At 29.1% G+C, this 24,317-nt stretch overlaps 1 protein-coding gene and 1 non-coding gene across 3 annotated transcripts; one reads left to right on the top strand and one right to left on the bottom strand.

Moving 5' to 3' along the window:
- Positions 1–4,728: 4,728 nt before the first annotated feature.
- LOC132930461 (b(0,+)-type amino acid transporter 1) lies at positions 4,729–18,534 on the top strand. 2 transcript variants are annotated; one of them, XM_060996346.1, is made up of 10 exons: positions 4,729–4,997; positions 9,403–9,579; positions 12,244–12,345; positions 12,667–12,909; positions 13,833–14,103; positions 15,144–15,267; positions 15,782–15,982; positions 16,587–16,736; positions 17,853–18,021; positions 18,208–18,534. In XM_060996346.1, exons 1-10 carry the CDS (start codon positions 4,970–4,972, stop codon positions 18,219–18,221), a joined length of 1,479 nt encoding a protein of 492 aa, XP_060852329.1. In that variant the 5' UTR covers positions 4,729–4,969; the 3' UTR covers positions 18,222–18,534. The 2 variants fall into 2 exon arrangements, with proteins under 2 accessions (XP_060852329.1, XP_060852328.1); XM_060996345.1 differs by having other exon boundaries at positions 4,732–4,997; positions 18,173–18,534.
- A 2,090-nt stretch (positions 18,535–20,624) lies between these two features.
- Positions 20,625–20,697, bottom strand: Trnam-cau (transfer RNA methionine (anticodon CAU)). The gene has a single exon. It is a non-coding gene; the product is annotated as a tRNA-Met (tRNA).
- Between the last annotated feature and the right edge of the window lie 3,620 nt (positions 20,698–24,317).

Below are 24,317 nucleotides of genomic sequence, written 5' to 3'. Positions count from 1 at the left end.
GTATTTTAACTTGATGATGCTACTTTTTTCTTATCCTTAGTAAGTTCCCTTTTGATATTAAAACAGACATTAAACTAACTTACGTATTATCATTTTATAATTCTATATTTTCAACGCTCTTATTTTCGAATCTGAATCTTTAGGTACTAACCCAATAAACGTCTAAATCGGAATTGATCCAGAGACCTGTTCATATATAAATAATTAAGTTAATTCAATTAAGGTTTTCTCAGCCGTGAGATTTCCTTCTCAAGCTATTTTATTATTATTAACGCCACTGTAATCGTTTAATAAATTAACTTATTGTACATAAACAGATTGTAAATTTTCAAATGAAGCAATATTTAAAAACAAAGGATAGCTATTGTACGTTTCGGCATTACTCTTTGGGGAAATAGCTTTAGCGTGTTGTATATCACAATTATTTTATAATAATAATTCTATATTCTCTCAACCATTTCATATAATACCGTAATACATATACATCAAAACTTTGTAATTTTGTAATAAACTGATACAGTCGGATATCGTTTAACGAAATTATTATTAATTTTGTTTTTCCTATATGTGCACCAGTATCTAAACATACTCGATGGCTGCTGCAGAATACTTAAAAGTGTCAAAACCACTGTTATATTCTCTTGGGGTGTACAATCTGCCCTATATATTTCCATTGTTGATTATCTCGGCATTCTTCGTATCTTTCCCGCACAAACGTGTGCGTTATCTCTGGCTGTATACTGTATAGCAGCGTATGTATACAGCGTTGTATTTCATCCAATACGTACGTGTTACAAACTCATGCAGTATCATAAATTATAATATTATATTCATTAGTGTCATATGAAAGAAGGGTGGCCAATGAAAATTCGTCTCCGTCTAATTTTCAAAGGCCTACTGCAAAGCAGATAATGGAATTTATGAAATTGGTCGGTTAGAATGAAGATAAAAATATTGTTAACCAACTAATATTATAATATCACGTGTAATCTAATATTGTTCATATTCATTAGCGTATAATACTGTATTTTAGATTCTGAGCAATTGAGAAAACCGATGAATGTATTTATTTTACAATTATGTGTGATTTTTCCTGTCTGTCATCACCTTTTGGCTCAGAAAAATGCTTTGATTATCGACTTTGTGTATGATTTTCTGTAGTTTGTACTTCAAGAGATCAAAAAAAAAAAAAAAAAAATTAAGAAAAAATAGTAATTTATATACAAATCCGGTATTCGATAAAATTAATTTAGTTTTATTTGTGTACATAAAAAATGAATAACAATAAACATTTTAAAATATTTTTTTACAAATACTTATTTAGGTATATTAGAATTTTCTATGCGTGATAAAATTTCCTAATTATTTTGACTCTTTTTGAGCTTTACTTATGTATAGATTATTAATTTTATTTCCATAAATATCGATTAAAGCATTTCTGCTAGGTTAAAAAGATTAAAAATGTAATCCAAGATTTCCCATAAATTTTTATTTTAGCCCTTTAATAATATTAAATATATAATAAATATATTATAGGCACGACTTTATTTTAAGCATAAGAAATTCAAATTTTAATAAAATTTTCAAATCATTTTGAGGTTGAAATTGTATAAAATATTCAATTTTTATAGTTTAGAATAACGAGTTTGTTGTAATTTAAAAATATTATTCGTAGGTATACTTGAAATGTTATCGCATCTATATATTATTATATTTTACACACAACACAATGACATTTTAAAATAAAATGTTTTCGGCTACATATTTTAATTCAACCTATCGTATTATAAATATCAAACAAAATTGTATTAATATAAATATAAATGTATATATATATATATATTTATAATAAAATTTACTTAATAATAAAATAAGTTGTAAGACAGTTTTCAGTCAGAATCGTTTTTCGTGCAATGTATATCAATATTATCATTGAATTCAAATGTAACACATGCATTATAGTGAATTATTCCTCAATGGCATGGTATACTCGACACTTTTATTCTATAGCAGAGCAGTTTCTTACTCCCCTCCTTTTAGTATTATTTAATGTTATTGTATATGTATATGTTTATTATGGTTTTTTACTTATTGCCATTATATGATGGATTATTGGTCACGGTTGAGATATACTAAATAACGATAATCGCTACTTCCCAGTTCAATGGAACAGGCTTGGTAGAAGTAGTGTAGAATAACTACTCATATTTTAAAAATTGTAAACCGTGAGAGACTAATATTTATCATTCGTAAAAGGGACTGTAAAGTTTTGTCTCACGTCTATATGTAGTGAAACCCGAATTTATGCTATTTACTATAATTGTAACAATAAAGATTATGTGTAAGTACTTATACATAGGTTCGACACTGATCCCTTGAATACATCACTGCACATCTACCACAGTCAATGAATTCGTACGTATCGCTATTGTTCATATTGTTATGTTATTGAAACTCGTCATGGAAAACGGACTCATGCCACAAGATTATACCAGTTAATTTTCACTTGTATACCTTTTCAATGAAAGGACACTTATATATTCTTATTCATAATATATACTTTGTTCAAATTTTCAATGGAATGACGGAGGAATCAGCAATAGAAGTGATAAATTATACTAAAAAATTGATTTTAATTATCATTAACATGCCTTTTACAATTTATGTGGCCTATTTGAAGAGCATCTATCATTATTTCAATGAATCCGTTGTCGCATACCGGAAACTCTTATAGTATATTGAAATGTTTTATAATTTAATAAATCTGTATTTTAAGTAGTTATAACTACAGTTACAGTAATCAATTAAGTAAATATTATGTTATATTAATCTGCCAAATGACATTTAGTTACCTCTATGTACATAGCACTCGTAGCAGGACTGCAGGAGAAGGAAGAAGGACATTTTAAAAGTTTAACTTATCCAAAAGTGATTAAATTTCATAGTAACGCTACCGTATATTTCGCATGACTTCTACGCTCGAGTTTTACTTTCTTTAAATGTCTTATAAATGATATTTAAGTATATAATATCATAATAAATCTATTTGAAACGCCCATAAATCTAAGTCATATAATTCTACCGGGGCTAACCTATCGATGGTAGTATTTTACGAAAAGACCCATAAACATCCGAAACTAACAACAATATATGTTTGGAAGTCAATCAGCTTCTACGTGTTGGTCTAACAATGATATAGACGCGAGGAGTGAGTGTGAAGGAAAAAATAGACGCCCATCGATTATTATATAGCTCGCCCGTCATTGACAGTCAACGTCGCGAGTACTACCTTTAAACTGTTATATTCAACAAAATGTACACACAAATAAACGAAATCCATTAACAATCCCACAGAGATTCCATTAGTTTTAATGTCATGCATATGATACGTTATAAATATTGAAACTGAAAAAAATAATTATACGAACAAAACTAGATTAGATGGCTGTGTTAGTACCTACTCGGTAAGATTGTGAGTAATAAAACTTGAATACTAAATTTAGTGCAGCGTTAAATGCATTGCATAATAGTATAAGTTTTACATAAAAAGAAATACACATATACTGCAGTATACATATAGATATACACATTATAATATAATAGTTTTAAATTTCTTTGTATTGATCAGATATAGCAATGACATGATATATTGTTTTGGGACGGCACATAATATAACCAATAACTCAGCAATTTATATTATCAACTATTATATAACTCATATAACTATGAGTACCGCAAAACTAGGTATAATAGGTACATAGATGCATTAAAATTGATATATTATAGATACCATCGATACATCTATATATTACCTAACAGTATATGAACCATTGCATCATCGGCTGCAATGTGATCCACAATACTAATGGATATTTGAATTTTTGAAGCATTAATGTCACGCAAGCGCAAAAGAAACGTATATAATATATATATATATTATACGAAATGCTAGTATACGACAGTAACGAAACTAGGATTATTTTATAAGGGATGATACGCATTTTTCATATTCACCACAAAGAGCAAAATAAAACCCCTTTAGGTACCTAGATCTGATGATGTATTTTATAATAATTCATACATATTTATCATTTTTTATAACGGTATGCCGTGTAATAACAGAGTTCACTGGATAACCTCAAACAGAAGAATCGTAATACGCTAAAATATTTATTAGGGTGCGATGTGTTTACTTTCAAAGTTCATACGACATGTTCCAATTAATCGTCTTGCCGATATTATGATAAACCAAAAAACAAGTAAAACAATAAAACAGATCAAAAAGATTTAAAAAAAAGAATAAAAACGTGTACATAGCTTTTGTAGGGCAAGGTCGTATATCACCCGCATCGCTTCCCTTACAGTTATTCCACTGCTATGCGATAATATATATATATATATATATATATATATGTGCTACCCGTCTTTCGGTACAAGCAGTGACCACCGTCGCACGCTGCACTGCGTCGGGCGGATGAATGAGTGTTTTAAATTTTTCAATTATATCACGTGCGCGAGATAAAAACGCGTAACAATGATAAAGACGACGGTGATGATGATGATAATAATAATAACGAAATCATATTATATTAACACATTGTAATAGGCTTCAGTCGAGTTGTAGTGGCGCATGGTCGGTGGTGCACAGTTGCACAGTACGCGGCGGGAGAACGCGCGCGATGTCTAGCGGCCGTCGAGTGCGGCGCATGTGTCGATAAAACGGCGTTTTGCCGCCCAAATGGAAAAACGAGCGAGAGGAAATCCGGAGAGAGAAACACCGCCACACTGACGTTACGCCGTTTTCGCACGCGGGCGACGCGCTCGCCACGCTGCGGGCGGCGGCGGTTATACGGCTATAATAATAATATTACACGCGCCGGGTCGCCTTTCAGTCTGCTGCCCAGTGTGTCATGTCTGGTCGCGCGATAAACGCTGAGTCGACCACAGTCGCTTGTACTTCCGTCTTGAAATGCTACGAAACCTGCAGACGTCACATGGTTAGTAAGAAAAAAAAAATATTTTAAAAATCGAAAACAAAACCCAACGTTTTTTTTTTTTTTTTTCAACGATAAAAACAATGCTGCACGATTGCAGCCACCCATTCCACCCACGCCCCCGCGTTTTTGTTGGCCGTATTACGTTTTCAAAGTTTGTGTTAACCATATACTCGCATCTACGCGTTTTTTAACATATATTATACTATAGACCTCTACTTATACAAATATATAATAATATCGCGTTGACACCGTCTTGCGGTCGGGATCAAAACGCGTAAAACAAAAAATTTTAGTCGCGGTCTGTAAGTTGCTATATTTATATTTGTAGCTTATAATAATAATGTTTCCTAATAAATGTGGTAAAAAAAATTTGGAAAAATCTATCAAAAATCTAAAAATTAGTACTTGAAAAATATTGCATTTTTATATTTTTGGTAACCAATTTATTTACTTTATTGACTATATAAATCTATTTTATGCAAATATATATGATTATTGTTATTAATTATATGATAGGTTTTTGGAAATTTACTGTACTTGAAATAATTCATCGTACAGTACAAATATTTTATAATGTCAGGATATTTTTATTAAATCAAAATATCAATAAATTATAAATAAATAAATCAGAAATATTTTCACAAAATTGTATAATAATTTAAATTAATTTTTCATTCTAGAAAACACGTGGTCTTCAATGATAGTGTATTAATTGCAATCTAATTTTTATTATAGTAACCAGGATATTTTACTCGTTTTTAGACAATAATACTGTCTTAATTTAAAATTATTTAACATTAGTACAAACTTTAACTTTTCACTTAACATTTTTTAAACTGACAATTTCAAAATTTAAGCGAATACGACTATCTAATTTCTATAATACGTCTTGTCATAAAATTATAATTCAACCATGATTTCAACTCGAATAAGCACTATTTGGATCAGAAAACAAACACGAATCCGCAATTATATTAAATGGATGTAACACCGTATTGGCTCTATTAACAATTACAATATCGTGCATACCGCTTAAAATAAAATATGTAATAATGAATAGAATTGTGTGCTGATCATCGATATAAGTGATATTTTCACTGACTATACATACTTTCCGTAGATATAAACATATATTATAATATTTAGAAGTTATCTACTAGTAATAGGTATATATATAATATATTATTATGATATAAGCTATTGCCGTATTATAGTAGTGATAGTTCTACTAATGGGAATCAATTGCAATTAACGTTCCAGTTTTGAACAAATAAATTATTTGATTATATTTTTGTCATATAGCGCAATAAATGCATCCAAATATCTTTTTAATTTTCATATTATATACTGAAGCGTAGAAAAAAAATTATAGTTGGAATAAAGTATTGTAGTAGTAGTATTAGTAGTAGTAGGTTTTAGTAATATAAACTATTTGGTACCACTGATAAATATCCTTCCCGAAATCAAACAATAAAATAAATTATACAGGGTGATTCCCCAACCATACTTACCCCTTTCTTTCTTCAATAAAACAGTTATTTTAAATATTATATACCTAACATCATAATTTAAGATTTAAATTTTTTTACTTCTTGAGGAGTGTCCTGTGGAGATACAAAGTTACGTTTTTTCAAATAAGAACACATTAAAAGATAAATATTTCAATAACTAAAAGAATACGCGTTTAAATTTTAAAATGGATACATCAACATTTTTAAAAATATTATCCACTAAAAAAATGTGCAGTAAAAATGGGTTGTCCACATTTGAAAAACCAAGTAATACAAGTAATACAAAAAAATCTCAAGAATTTAAATAAATTCGCTGTTAATGAAATAATGAATAATGAGCATGCTTGATAAATTACTCTGTAATATAATATTTTTATCGACGATTTAAAAGGTTTTTACTTTTTTTTTAATTCGTAGATTCGTAACGATGTAGAACAAAGGATGATTTTTTTCATCTTAATTTTCTCAGGGTATTATACGATTTTAGTTAATTTTAAAGGATATAAAACATTTTAATAATGATAAAAATAAGCATATAAAATGTTTAATAGTTTAAAAAACCAAACTAAAATACCGTTTGTATGTTTCCAGTAGGTTAACGATACAAACAATTTAAAAACTACCCCGTATACTATTATGATTATAAAATATACTTCATGAAATATGCATTAAACATGTTTCTTATACCGTGTGCTTACTTAAAAAAATATAATTTAATACTATCGTGACAGTATTATAGTGTGTATTATATACCTAACGTAAACAAAACGTAAACAGGAATATTAATATATTTTGAAATCTCACAATATGTTTCCATTTTAATTTGATGATGTTTATACTGCATTGTATGATGGTGTAGATCATTTTAAAATCACATTATTTATACATTAAAACTGCACAGACTTTAGAAGACTTTTTTTAATAACCGCGGTGTACACGCGCAGGACCGGCTGCAGTGGCGGATTATATAATATTATGCCACTATAGTCTATGAATGACGTTTGGTTCATAGATTTTGAGAGGTCGTGTAAACTAAATCAAATTCACAGAGAATAACAGGGCACACAAAGGCTATATAATATAATTAATATGAAATAATTATTGATGGGTTTTGGACAAATAAAACGCTTGTGCCGGTGGTTTTCAACTTTTCAAGTATTCGGTACTCCGCTATAATACACCCGCTAAGACCGGTCACGCACGCAATCATTTGCGATACTTAATATTTAATTATCATTACTATCATTTATAGTTTAATCCATTATAAAATATGTACGCCGATAACCGGCGATGATCATTTGTCGCTCGGGCGAATTGCACGCGTATGAATATCCAGACCGTATTGTATTACGCGCGAATTTAATACTATTACTAGGTATACCCATTATAAAATAAAGTCGGACCGCCTTAATTGAATTTCGTTAAACCGTCCGCGTACCTTATTTTACCTTATTATTTTTAATCCACGTACTCCCCAATCCTTACGTTTTAATTACGCAACACAATAATTACCCTTTTTTTTTTTTTAAATACGTTTTTATAAAATATGTTATGAAACAATGTTTTGCAATACTTTTTTAACAATACGTGCCTATGCATAAAGCAATACGTCATTTTAAACCAACGGAAGAACTTAAAGTTTAATTTCTAATATTTGACTTTTTTTCGGTCAACGAAGTTTAAACATTTTTTTGACGCGGGCAAAGTTACACAACACAAAACGCATATTCGTAATAATATGTTTAATATAAATTCTTGCTTGAATTTTTAACGCATTCTTATATCTATAGGTATATAATAAGGGTATAGCGTGTAATTTCATTGTATATTGTGCATTGTAAATTAGTAATCCGTAATTTTGTACACGTTTTGTTGTGCAGTGAAAAATTATTCGTAGAAATGTATTGTAACGAAACAACGCATCTCGTCGAAGTTGAATAATATAAACTAATCACTTATATATTATTATGTTATTATTATAGTTGCTCTCAAAAACGTATTAAATACCAAGAAATAGCACTGATGAGGTGTATCGCTTCTATTATTTTCGATTGCAAACGCGGAATATGTAAAACACCTTAAACACCGTCTTACATGTCAAACATAATAATAATTATCCATCGCAATCCAGAACGATACGACGAGTACCTATATACTACAAGCCGTTGGCATTTCATCAAACAGCCCCAAAATACAATCGCTCGTCGATGCAACACCGCAAAAGAAATGAAATAACCGCCAACTCACTATAACACATAGTAGTACTACTACGATATAGTTGTGCCTCCCATTTTTTTTTTTTAAATTCAATATTCGTATTATTGAACTTTCGTCTTTCGGGATACGAGGGGTTAAGCAAGGTTACATACAGCTGGTACCTATATATCTATTATAGATACGTTTCCGAGTGCGTCGTACGCCAGGTGTCATTTCACAATAAACTTTGTATACTGACGATATCCGTACCCGGGCGTTATTTACACTAATGGAAATATTGGAAAGGAAGCGTTTGGATTTATCATTATATGCAGGAACCACCTATATACGATACATTCCGCGTCGGCGTTCGATATCCGCGCGATGATCGCGATCGAACGGCGAGTGAAAGGAAAACATTCGGCGCGATGGAGTACTTTGCGTAATCCGCTTGCCGTTTTTCATCGTATACCTAAATGATATTATAGGTACACACGTTATTATTATTATCGTATGTTATAATATGTATTCGGTCGACATACACGTAGCGAGCATATCTTTTAATAACATTAAAAATTGTATTGAAATAAACAAAAAACTCCGTCACACCACTCGTACGTCACCGATGACAAGATAATTACGTCCGGCAAATTCGCCAGTGGTCTTGTCCGTGTTGTGTATAAATTATTATGTTTTAGGGTACAACAACAACAACGACACAAACGGCGATGACGGCAGCGACGGAGATGGCGAAACTGCTGGCAACGGAAAAAACATGTTGGCGCGGAAGCTATCAACTAAGGGTGACACTCTTTACCTCGAGAGACGGGTGGGACTCTTCAGTGGGGTGGCTCTAATTGTAGGCACAATGATCGGTAAGCAATACTGTAATAATACCGATACAATTTTTTTTTTTTTTATTGGCATTCCATTAATAATTCATAAACATATCTTTGTTGTGGTTAACTATATCAGTTAACGTATAAATCATACGCTAAATATATATATATCGATCTACGATATAGGTGGCTCTCGGACGTATTTTATATGGCCCACAGACAATAAATAATTATTTTTTTTTAATTATTCGTATTTACGGTAAACTAACGAGGTTTTCATTTTTACTTTCTTTGTTTAAATATGTATTCACAGTGGATTTTTATGGCTCTCGAAAACTTCACAAATTCCTGATGAGATCCTCCAAAAATATGAATTGTTGACACGTTTTATTTACATAATATGTCATATTATTTTGACTGAATTATGTATAACACTATATACTAACATCATAACGATGTATATATAAATATATAATATATAATATACAAAGTGATTCGACATCGCCAAACATGTTCATCTCCTTTTTTCTTCAATAATGCAGCTATTTAAGATAATATGATCATGAGAATTTTTAAATATACTTAAAGACCATATTTTAAAATTCTTGATATTTTTTTACTGCTTAATCAGTGTCATTTAGATATACAAACTATTATTTTTCAAATATGAATTCCTCTTTTCTACTATAAATTAATTAACGGAAATTTTTCTGAAAATACTGATATATCAATATCAAAATTCGAACTAATAGTTTTTGAATTGTTTAGCTTTGTGTCTTTTTCCAAGGATTTGGTAGATTTAGTATGTATAAAGGTTATAATAACGATTTAGTGATGTCAGAAATCTAAATTAGTAATAATGATTCCAATATAATAAAGTATACTAAATGAAATATTATATAAATTTTATAATTTTGTAAAATAATTTTTAAGAACTATTATCCTTAATATAAACATTTAAATAACTGAGAAACTATTAGTTTAGATTTTTAATTAGATATATCAAAATTTTCAAAATAAATTATCCACTTAATAATTTACAATAAAAAGAAAGGTTCTTATTTAAAAAATAAAAGTTTGTATCGCTTTAGGACACTCCTTAAGTAATACAAAATAAATCTCAAATATTTTAAAATATGGTTTTTAAGTGTATTTAAAAATTCTGAAAATCATAATTTATTGAAGGAAAAATAGTGATAGCACGCTTAGTGAATTATCCTATATAATAATAAGTCAAAATTATTTCACTCAAACTACCCCATAAAAATAAAAATAAAACATTATTTAGACCATCCGCTACTGAATATTTGTACGTGTTAATAAATCTCCTGTTATACAAATTACTATTATTATTTACTGTAATCGACGATTTAAAATCTACTATAACTATAATCATAAGGTCTAAATTGTCAAACGTTTGTAATAAACTGTTGAAATACACGATTCCAATATATTTAGTCAATAATAATTCCTACGATTTAATATAATATTATCATGTGTGTTATTGAAGGCACATAAATCAATTTATGAATATATAGTATGTGTACCTTTTGTATAAGTAGTAGATTGAATCAGCCATAATTATAAAATTTATTGGAAAATTCAATTTTATTCTGTTCAAATATAGTTAAAATTTGCGAATATTTTTATATACTGTATTGTAGTACTGCACATTGTTGTGACGTGAAATTAATTTTATGTCACGACATAGTCCAAGTATGAAGTGTGATATGTATAGATTATACTATTATAAGAGCTTCTGATTTTTGATTACATTATAATAATAATAATATATACAGTTCGGTAATCACTTTTAGATTTTAAATTAATATTCTATGTGGTTATAACTGACATGCTATTATAAGTTTTAAATTACCTACAGGCTACAATAACTACGCACTTGTTAAGGGTCAACTAAAATTGGCTGTTAATTATAATTTATAAGTATTAATAGTATTATATTGATTTTATAAACACCTTTTGCACTTTATGTGGTATTCATTTTAGACGCAAAAATAATACCGATAAATCGTAATACTCGTAATATAATTATTTTGTATATTGTTTATATTATACGCAGACAAATATTATAATTAGGAAGTAGAAAGAAAATCTCGTAAATCCGTTTTCCCCGAATATTTCCTGAAATTAATTAGATTACTAATCGACAAAATACTACAAGCCAAATCTCATGAAAACGTTATCGAATGAAAAATTAAAATACGGGTATACAGCTGAAAATAAGTTAACATAATATTATATTAGGTATATTTGATCGTACATACAATCTCAAGTAACCAAGTTAAAAATTTGTTAATACCAATTAATCCATTGTTTACGTGTATAATACTATAATATACGAGTATAACTGTTATTAGCGTATATAATATAATAAGCATATAATATATTTTATTATATAATGTATATTGTGTACGATCATTATTTTAATTCATGCCGTCTTAGAAATACAAAATAATTTTTTATTATTAACTAATTCAATAATTATTTTTTGATACTTATAAAATACATATTTTTCGTGTATTAACATTATAGTATATGTATGTGTATAAAGTTGATAAACTATAATTAAATTAAATAAACGTACATAGGTGACAATGAACAACGGTTTTAATTATTCATAGGTATTGATTATGTTTTAACAAACGTATTTACTATCAGTATTTTGTCGTTAATATACAGGTTCTGGAATATTCGTTTCACCTACTGGATTGCTGATCAGAACTGGGTCAATAGGCCTGAGTTTTGTCATATGGGCAGCATGTGGTGCCATGTCACTGTTGGGTACGTTTGTATTATCTAAATTAAGTTTCCTTGTCTGAGTAGGTAACAGAAAAAAAAATAGTAAAAAAACAACTGTCGCTTTTCATCTATTTTTAAAACTAAATATTTCAACAAGTATTTTTACCAGAACACGTTCGTCATTCGTCACACTATTTTCGGCAATATAATAATTGGACCAGCAATAATTGAAACGGAAGTGTGCGATCGATGCCAGATAACACGATTGTTTTAACTTTTAAGTTTCTACAATAAAACTAAAAAATTTAAATTTATTATAATATGTTTTTATTTGTTTTTTTTTTAAATTTTATTCACACATAGGAGCTTTGGCGTACGCAGAACTGGGTACGATGAATCCTAGTTCTGGGGCCGAATACGCCTACCTGATGGATGCCTTTGGACCGATGCCTGCGTTTCTTTTTTCTTGGATATCCACATTGATACTCAAACCGTCACAGGTGGCTATAATATGTCTGAGTTTCGCCAAATATGCCGTCGAAGCATTTGTCGACGAATGCGGTTCTTCAGACTATGTAGTGAAAATCGTCGCAGTGCTGTCTATTTGTGAGTTCAAGCCAAATGTAACCTATCCTCGTTGTTTACTAATTAGTTTGTCTCTGCGACAATATATTAGACTTTTCTCGGCCCGCGTTTTTCGTCCACGTTTACATTATTATTTTTCACGAGCCTATTTTTAAAGAAAATAACATGATACGCAATTAGGGCGATATAGAAAAATAAACGGATAGGTTTAATAGAATTAAATCAAATTCATAACATTCCTAACATTATGTTTTAGACTCTTAACAAGTTTAAATTATTATACAATATCTCTTTACATCTTACCTACTTAAAATGTCTATAGTCGTACAATATAATTTTGCTGTTTAATATTTTTATCGATGGTATCCTACAAAATATTATAGTAAATAGTAACACTATAATTAAGTCTATTTTAAGTTTTCAGTTCGGAAATACGAGTAATACTCTAGTGCAGCGATTCCCAAACTGTGCACCGCAGTGCCCTAGGGGCACCGCGAGCCCTTTCTAAGGGCACCGTGGTCTACGTAAAATTGGTTATCAATGAGTATTTTTTTTGTTCTGTCTTTCGTGTTATTCACAGCAGGACACCGTGGCTACTAAATTGGGTCCAAAAAAAGGCACCGCGGAAAAAAAAAGTTTGGAAACCGCTGCTCTAGTGATAGTCCTGCTAAGAATATGTACTCTTGCTAATTTATAATAATAATCTATAATAAAATGCTGTGGGTGGTTAGGTTTTGATGTTTGACATGTATGGCGGTTAAATATTTAATGAATAATGATGTACGAATTTTATCGTTTTACGAGATTTCAAAATATTATTCATCGGTTTTGAGACGTATCCTTTAAACGTTAATTTTCTTTCTTCTATAATGTTTTAAAAGAACAAAATAAAAAATAGTCACGTAACTTTAAAACAAACTATTCATATTATTTTTTTTGTGCAGTAATTATCACGTACATAAACTGCTACAGCGTGAATTTGGCCACCGGAGTACAAAATGCGTTTACGGCTGCGAAACTGGTAGCTGTTTTCGTTGTGGTCGCCGGAGGTGTGTACAAGATCATTCAGGGGCGTACCGAACACTTTCGGAATTATTTTGAAAACACAACCACAAGCATGGGTGACGTGGCGACGGCGTTTTACTCAGGGCTGTGGGCGTACGATGGTTGGAACAATCTCAATTACGTCACTGAAGAAATAAAAAACCCTTCAAAGTAATAATAATATTTAATAATAGGTACCTTTACATGTTGATAACGGCCAAATAAAATAACATAATTGCCATATAATAACATAGTATTTTAATATAATATATCGTATAACTCAACGCAGTTACATAGAAATAATCATTAATTTATAATTACAATAGTACCTAGATGCGGGGTGAGTGGACTTGATCACTACACCAGATGACATGAGGGGTTCAATACAATAAATAAAAAAGTTGATAAATATTACTATACAGGTAGATGGTATTTTACGTTCACAAAGTCGATGTTATAGATATTTTTGGTAAAACTAAAAATAGACGCTTAGTAATTTGTAATGTAAAATATATTTTTGGAACTTTTTTAATTTTTTTTAAAAATAAGATGAGATAATTTATTTTTATTTTTATTAGGAACCAATTAGTACGATCATGATACTTGATGAGTAACTAATAAATTATGAAAGGTTAATTTTTATTTTTTATAAGTCCATGTATATGATAATAGGTAGAAAGTATTTACAATTTACATCAATGAAATGGGAGGTAAATTAGTTAAATATTAACTTAAGTTCAAAGATTGAGATCCGCAGGTATAATAAATACATGTATTATAAAGATAATACATTGTTTTATGTAGCTTGGACTATACTTTTATGGTTTTGAATAACAATTATTAATTAATAATATGTTGATATGATTATTAATTAAACGTTGATGAGTAGCGATTTGAATGTATAATAGTTAATAGCTGTAATATAGCCAATATAGGTATATTTATCTATTTAGCTATTTATCTTGACCAATTTAACGGTTAGCACATCTTATCGGTTATCATTATAGTGATCGGACCCACATTTTATGCAACTTGGGGAAAATGGCTGTAGTAACGCTTTCGTTATTATTTATTAGCGTCGACTAATTTTACATTATGATAAATTCTTGTTATTGGAAGTTCTTGAGTCCGATGAACTTATATAGACACTATGTTAATTGTATACGCGTACAATATAACATGATTACTCCATCCATTTTATAATTTTTAAGGAACATTCCAAAAGCGATATACATTAGCATACCGTTGGTGACGATGTGTTACCTGTTGGTGAACATGGCGTACCTTACCATCATGTCGCCAGACGAAATAGTGCGAAACGAAGCTGTCGCCGTGGTCAGTATAAACTCTATAATAAACACACACAAATAGTAAATATTATGATAAAAACTGATGGTGTGAAAGTGTTTGCGTTGTTTTAATTCGTACCGTTTATTCAATAAATTATTCCTAAACTTTTTAAGTCTATATAAACGTTGCAGGTATAGTAAAAAAAAATAAAGTCACTAACACTCAGAATATTTACAACTCAAACGGCGCGTTTGTTTTATAATCAGAAATTGACATTTTATTGTAAATATTTTAAGAGTGTTCGTTTGAAAAGCACTTTTTCCATATTTTACTGGACTGTATAAGAATAAATTTAAATCGCACGCGCTCGCGTTTTATACTCACAAACGTGATTATAGTGTTTACTCGATTGATGTAAACAATACTCAATGTGGTACCTTATAAATTATAATATTATTACTATTGATGTATATTTAAATTAAACGATCGCTGTCTGTTTGGCGTACATTTATTATTATTTAATATTGTAATAGATCAAAACGTTTTGTCTTATTATTAGACTTTTGGAATCCGAGCGCTGGGGTCCATTGCCTGGGTGATACCGCTGTCAATCACGATATCCACATTCGGGTCGGCCAACGGCACATTGTTCGCCGCTGGAAGACTGTGTTTCGCCGCCAGTCGCGAAGGACACCTGATGCACGTTCTGTCGTACATTCACATTAAAAAGCTCACGCCCATGCCAAGCATCATATTTCACGTGAGTGAGTGAGTGACGACGCAGATTTTTGGGTCTGCGGGCGTCCAATTCCACGAGGAGGCCGTTTTTCGATTTTATCGTCGCGCAACTTACCACTATAATATTATGTTTAGTGATGGCCAACGATACCGTATTTGTTTTGATATCGTTTTTTAAAATAGAATATGGGAAATACATTTTTTAAATTATTTTTAATGATTCGATAATTTTTAATATAATACCGGTGAGAATTTAACGATATTTGAAATTAAATTGTTGGCCCTCACTAGTATAGGTACATACTGATATATCACATATGTGTAAAATTAAAATTCATCACCAAAAGTAGAACGCTCCGAATCTCAAACGGCGTTTTCTCTAACACTATGTGCATAATTGACGCTTGCGGCAGTCGACTTATTTTCTTATTCACTCTTTCCGCCCAAAATTCCAAAGGATTTCTTCCAATAATTTCGAGATTGTATGTAATATTAAATCGACGTCGCTTTATCGTTTCTCGTATTGCATTCTAGCCTTTTGACGCTATATAATTTTACCCTATTTTATTATTCCCTTTCTCAGCGTCGAGCTAACAACTGCAATGCTTACCATTATTTGATTTCAGTCGATCATAACTATTGTCATGGTGGCCTCAGGCACGATCAACTCCCTAATCGACTTCTTCAGTTTCACGGCGTGGATATTCTACGGAAGTGCCATGTTAGCGTTACTGGTGATGCGCTACACCAGACCCGATGTACCAAGACCATATAAAGTGAGCGCGTATAATATTTAATTACCTATAATAATAATGAAAATAAAAAACACAAAAACATTCATTCAATATGTGCATGATTACGTGGTGCCTATAATAACCATATGACGATGAACTACCAAATTAATTAAATTATAAATGTTTATCGTGACTTACCATGAGAATTTTTTATTTTTTAATCTCGATAAAAATGTATTACATTTGATCATTTTGATAGATATTTTCCGATAATTATGGTTTTATATTAACTAAAAATTGGACATGTGTATTTTTAATAACTCAACGTTTTTAACCCAACCCGTGTTAATATTATGATAATGAGAAACTCAGTATACGTATATAGGTAGTTTTGTAGTTATTTAAAATTCAAACGAAAACATATTATATTAATCTATGTATAATAATTATATAAATAACCTTAAATCTCAATAATAAAGATATTTTAATATTTCTAAAAACCACTAATATTATAAATAATAACTTGTGAATGTTCTTTAACATAATAATAATCAGTTATAACTTATAAAATTGTAGTGAATGAACTAGTGATATGTCCAGCGGCAGGGGGTAAAATATCAAGGGAAAATTGAAAAGTTAAGTGTCTGCTTACCATATCAGAGAAAGAATGACAAAATAATAGTTGTTGAATCAAAAAAAGAATACTTACAAATTAATATTTAACAGGTATTTTACTCTGTATACACAATAAATATTAAACAATTTGCGGATGGACATTAAGTGACATCTAAAAACATAAGACACTTCAAACAAATCAAACGAAAGGTATTTTCAATTACCTTATTAACAATAATATTCTTTATATGTTTACATTATAAAAACGTATTTTTTTATTTATTGAAAATTGCACAACTAATAATAACGAAAATCCAAAGGCTAGAGAGATGATATATAAGTGATCATTTATGACGTTTTTTGAGCTAAACCATTATTTTTTCATTTTTCCGGTGAAACCTATATTAGAGGGGGCCCCGTTGCCGTAGAATGGACTCTGAATGGTAAACCACGTGAATTAAATAAAATACCAATAGATAAGTAAAACGTATAATATATTGCACAACACAAACATAAAACTAATCGTACGTTTTATTTTTTCAGGTCCCCATAATCATTCCGTTAACCATATTTGTTATTTCCCTTTATTTGGTGATAGCACCTATAATAGATAAACCTCAGATCGAATACCTATATTCGGTGATATTCATGATAGCTGGGATGATATTTTATGTGCCGTTCGTTCGCCTGGGATACAAATTCCGTATAATCGGTGAGCTTTATACCAAGTACGCACTGGCAGTGGCGACTCAGACACAGCAGTCGTAATTTCCGTATACTCGTATAGTCGTATACACATCCTTATTCATTCAATATATACATATATATATATATATGTTTATGTTTTTTTTTTATATATATAGATCGGTGGACGGTCATTATACAGTTACTGTTACAGGTAGCGCCCACTAAATTAGTGCTACCAGATTAAAGTTGAATACGCCGTCAAGTCTTCCATTAATTGCATATCCAGATTGAAATAGACAATACAGTTTAATATATCAGTTGTATTATGTAATGTATAGAGTTATATAAATCTAAACAATTTGTTAAAACATCATTGCCTAACGGTGGTTTTTATTATTTTATATTTTGCTAGTGATTATTATGTTAGTTAAATATTATGTTGTATACATATTATTATAATATAATACCTATATTGTATCGTTCGCCACAAAATATATCATATTTAATATAATAAAGAATTGTTGGATGAGAAAAAGAATTGATAAATTTGGTTAATTTATACCTTTGAATAACTATTCTATAGGTACATAAATCAAATATCATAATATTATATTATTCGATCGCTCCAACAATTATCGTAATAATAACAAAAACCATAATAATTATTAATATAGTACGTTATATACCTGATATTCACCGTATTTCTCCACAGTCGCGGACTTGTTAAGGTCGATCATTCCTCCAGCAAGGTCCTCCACTCGTTCGATTGCCATATCGTATGCACCGGAATATTTGTCTGATCTATTTAGTTTAGAATAACACTCGGAGTGTCTTAGGCCCTTTTAAATACAAAAGTATGAGCGACATCAAACTGATAAAGTAGTTTTAGCATTTTCCCAGCCGAAACACCAGCTTCTTCTACACCTGAAAAAACCAATAAAATATTATAGAATCATAATAAAAATAATAAGCAACATCGGTCGATAATACTAATTTTTAAATGTTAAATTTTAAGTGATTTAAAACTTTTATAATTATTACTACCTTTAGTATTTACCTCATATGTGTAGTATATATAATATACATAGTAATCTATCGCATATTATATATTGTTATTGTATAATGTACATATATTAACATGTACAACACTAATTAATAAGTTATAATGATAAATGTTTAAACGTTAACTTGTATGCGTTCGATTAAAATAAATATACGAGTATATATTACGATTAATCAACGCTTCCGAAGCCCGTTAATCGTTTTTTAAACCCTAAAATAGGACTACTTGGCAATACTTATCTAATCAATTCATAGATTAAGTAATTGTAAAATAAAGCTCTGATCCAAATTGTCGTATAGAAGTATTTAATGAAGAATTTATTTACATTTAAATTTTACAATATTTTTTTTTATATATTATCATAACACTGAATGATGTTAATCGGATTTATAAAAATAATAATTATAAATCATATAATTTAATATTTATATTATTGTTATATATTTTCATTAAGGGTTTCGGAGCTTTATTTGTTGTGAACAAGCCCTTATCTTATCTGCTAATATTAGAAAAAAATTTAATTGTTTTCATTATGTTTCACGTAAATATTTAAAAAGTAATATCAATGAATTTTCATATTTACCTTTACAACTCGGGCTGGCATCATACCAACCACAGAACAAATTAAAATCAAAATTATGTAACGTTTAAACGTCGACTTCAAAAAATTAAAAACTAAATGTATCGTTATTAATAAAACCGGTGTATTAGATAATAATATGTATATACATATTAAAAAAAGTTTTAAATTTGTAGCTTAATAAATTATGTAAGAAGTAAAAAAGATTACCCACAGGGTAAAATATTATTATAGCGGCGATTCAACCAGAAACAAACAAAAAAGTTATGTAAGCATGATGGTAGCGCAATGACGCTTTTAGGGGTGTTTGTCAGGTTTTAATGGAGTTGGTAGATGGCCAGGATCAGAAAGTCGATTATGTTAAGTTAAAAAAGCGTACTTACTACGTAATTACATTATATTTTATATCATATAGATATTTTAGGATTATTATTTAATCTAAAATTAAAATAACATTAAACTATTATAAAATGTCACCTAAAAAATAGTGACATTTCAAAATGTATATATTGATTCATTAATTAAGTATGGGTAATGTTCCATATTTGTATTTATAAGGCCATATAGCCGATAATGAGGTACAGTATCCACTATCCGGCAAGGAAGTCCTGTACTCGTAAAAGGATATAAACATAATACAAACAATATATGATGTATGCGCTACATGCATGAGATTACATAATAATATCTTCATTCAATTGTATTCTATATTATCACGGAAACCACCACCTGAAATAGTGTAAAAATCAGTAAAACGGGTTAAGTCCAATCAAAGTATCAGTGTACTAATACGAAGCGGTGATGATGCAAAATATTATATAACATCATTTTTATTTATTTTTGGAATGTATGGAATACATATGCGCATTTCACGGGTACCTTAAAAGTTGTTACAAGTGCAAAACAAGACCTTCGAGGATTTTGTTCAAGTGGCTGAGGTTACACAATATAAATAAGGTAACATAGAAATTTTAAAAAAAGTAACTGCCCCGGGTGAGGATCGAACTCACGACCTTAAGATTATGAGACTTACGCGCTGCCTACTGCGCTACCGAGGCTTTTCTGAAAAAGCCAAGTTTGAGCGATTTAAACTTTAAAGCTCTGATAAAAAATTGCTTAAAATTAACAGTGGATACATATCTACTAAAATAATTTATAACCTAAGGTTAGAAAACGCATTAAAATTGATTTAAAAATCATAAAGTATACCACTAATGTAGTAATGTACACATATAGATAGGTTCCTTTTTAAAAGTGATTGAATTATTCAACTTTTGCAGAAGAATAAATAATTAAATTACGTTTCCTATCCACAACATATCTAAGCTATATTATTCAGGTGCGGCGTTTAAGGATGGGACCATAGGGGCCATGCTCCCCCCCCCTAGATATCATAAGCTACCTACTTATAAATGATAATTTCTTACAGAAATCTGTATAAAAGTTCAGTGTTTATAAATTATAATTACGGACTAGGTATGTAGATAGTTAGATAAAGAGAAACATACATATGTTTTTAATATAACTATTTATTTTATATTTTTACCTACAAATTTTAATATTGTCTATTGGATACATGTTTTTTCCTCTGTAGAGGACCAAATGGCAAAGTAGGTAAATAGTTTAAGTAGAATTTTTAGATCAGAATAATACCCCTCCCCCCACCCTAGAAGACGAATAAATTCTGTTACTGGTAGGTATATTCTGTAGGTACATGGAGTGTGATACCTTTACTTATAGGAGTCCATACTATTATACTATAGTATAATAAATAGTAAGTAACTTTTACTAACATCTTTTAAACTACCTACTAATAATGGCAGAAATAATCTCTTGGACCAGTTGGACCATATGATGCGGTTCATTAACGAGAGCACCACTCATCAAAACCGATAAAATTAAATGCTACTAGATTTCTAATTACTATAATTACTACCATTATTATAATATATACTTAGAATTTAGATGTTGTATTTGAATTATTTATTGAAATTTTAATATATATTAAACTTGTATATAATGTGTAGGATCTGTTAATAAAGATAAATAAATAAATAAATATTATTATTATTATTTAGTTAAATGTTGATATTCAACTTTAGCCTATACTTATGAATACCTATTATGAATTCAACAATTTATTAAACTTTGTATTTGCTTGCTGGTATTGGTATGTAATCTATTTTTATTACCTAATATTAAAGGGTTTTAAATCATTTATAAAACATATAAACTGAGTTTTTATAGATGCGAATTTGAATATTCTGAAAATTGTTAATTAGGTATGATAAAAAATGTAAACTAGAAAATACTTTTTTTTTTCATTCATACAATGATAGTTGTTACTACAATTATTGGAGAATGAATATTCAGAATAGTCTCTATTAATTAAAAACAAATTATCATATTAATATTATTATTGACTAGTTACACCGTGTGCAGACGTAAGTGTAACTTCGAGTTTAAATAAACAAAATAAAATTAGATTTTATTTTATTAATTAAATTGTTAAAGGTTTCAACAAAATATTCGTAAGAAATAATTAAAATAAATATTTATGATAAAAAAATTAATTTTCATATTTTAGATTCTAAGCAAAACGAAGAATATATTGATTTTGCAAAAATCTAGTTTTTACTTTTGGGAGGTGCAATAATTGAAAATTCTTTCATGCCCTTCAGTTCACCACTGTACAAAATACCCACAACATATGTTTTTGTACTCAGAATAGTTACATATGTACCTATTTTAATATTAAAATTGATATGTATATGTTGTACTGCTGTGGAGTATTCTGATTTTTGTACGACACGAATAAAAGCGTTACCATGACATCATGAACGAAATCGGCTCTAGTCTCCATCCCACCACCAACCAAAAAAAAAACTTAAATAATAAATCGAAGACCGATAATTAGTATATCTGCTGCAGTTTGGATACTCGTTAGGTTTTTATAGTTATTTTTATGAATCATAAATTAATGTGGTATAAAAGGATCAATCAATCAAAACTTAAATGGTGATATGTATTTTATTTAAAAAAAAAAATGTTTTTTTTCTTATAGACTTCAAACTCAGTCTGAAAATGTTGCGAGTGGCATCGCGTTGATGCTTCGATTTTTAATAAAATTATTATTTTCAAAGATAAGTAATTTAGGTTCTATTCTATAGATACATATACAAATTAAGCTTAACAATATAACATTAACTAACCTATATACGAGTATAATGTTTTTTTTCTGTTTTGGTACGGTTTAACTAGATTATGTTTATCAATTACCTTACCCACGCTAGGTGCCTTCAAAAGTTTAACTCAATTTATTTAGTTTTTTAATTATTTTATTTTAATTGTTTATTTTTCTTTTATTTAATTCTAATTGCTATTTAACCTTTAATTACAGTAATAACTGTAAACAGAAAAAGCTTTAAATTCAATAATCCTCATTAATTGTTTATTTATAATACATATTATATATACATAATACATATTAAATGTGGGCTATCACATTTTAATGTTTTATCCATTTACAGAAATGCGTCGCAAAAGTATAAGCTTTTTGTGGCGATAGGTAGATCACTGGTCGTCGAGACACTCAGCCGAGAATTAAAATAAATTAAAACGTTGTGTTTTGATAAAAAAAAAACAAAATTATTCGCATAATGACTATACTAACGAGTAACCGGATAAAAAAAAGATCTCTGTTAGGTAAACTTTAAGTAAAAGAAAAAGCAATCCATCACCGTAGAATCGCTAATAAATACTCAGCATTTTCAACAGTAGGTTGCTATTGCAATATTATAAATTTAAAATTTATAATAATTATCATATCGTCTTTTATGAAACAAACTACTGTGACAATTGATAATCACTTAAGATTACTATACAGTATATTGTATAGTATAAACTTACATAACATGGTATTTAATAGCTCTAAAGTCAACTCCAATATAAAAGCATGGAACTTGTACATACAAAAAACAAAAACAATCTCCAGATTGGACTACTTAAAAACCGTGGGCTTCAAATTTCAAATTAAATATTTTAGGTATACTCATTATAATATTATATTAATTAATACTAATATATAATTTCAATGCTAAATTGTTTAACTCATTTTATTATCACTGTAAAAGCTAAGTCTTTGCTCTAACCGCAACTTAGATATTACTTACAATCGCAGTGACCGCAACTGTTATAATATATGACATTATGACTGCATACTAGTTGCGGTCATGGATGATTTTTGAGTTAAGTAAATATAACAGTTGCGGTCACTGCAATTGTAAGTAATATCTAAGTCACGGTGTTACAGTAAAGACTGAGCGTTTAGAGTGATAATAAAATGAGTTAAAAAATTTAGAATTGAAATTATATATTAGTATTAATTAATATAATATTATAATGAGTATACCTAAAAAATTTAATTTGAAATTTAAACACCATACTTATTTCACTTTTGTTATAGGTACCTGTTATCTATATAATATATATTGAATATGATAACAAAAATTCAAATGTATTGTTTTCTAATTATAGGTGCCACATGGATCAGTACATATTCAATATTAATATTGAAAAATGAAAAGAAAAGTTTTTTTAATAATGAAATTATTATTTATTGATGTTTTTAATTACAAAATGCACCCGTTCCGGTGGTCATCTCAACTTACTCCCTTTA

This window comes from Rhopalosiphum padi, chromosome 4 (genome assembly GCF_020882245.1).
Source record: "Rhopalosiphum padi isolate XX-2018 chromosome 4, ASM2088224v1, whole genome shotgun sequence".
Classification (NCBI taxonomy): domain Eukaryota; kingdom Metazoa; phylum Arthropoda; class Insecta; order Hemiptera; family Aphididae; genus Rhopalosiphum; species Rhopalosiphum padi.
The sequence above is the reverse complement of the archived record's forward strand: the minus strand, read 5'-3'. Positions and strand labels throughout refer to the sequence as shown.

Bases quoted from the DNA above. Each gene is read 5' to 3' on its own strand.
- LOC132930461 (XM_060996345.1), top strand. From the start codon at position 4,970: ATGCTACGAAACCTGCAGACGTCACATG. The intron at 4,998-9,402 runs GTTAGTAAGAAA...ATTATGTTTTAG, and splicing joins AAACCTGCAGACGTCACATG to GGTACAACAACAACAACGAC. The intron at 14,104-15,143 runs GTAATAATAATA...ATAATTTTTAAG, and splicing joins GAAATAAAAAACCCTTCAAA to GAACATTCCAAAAGCGATAT.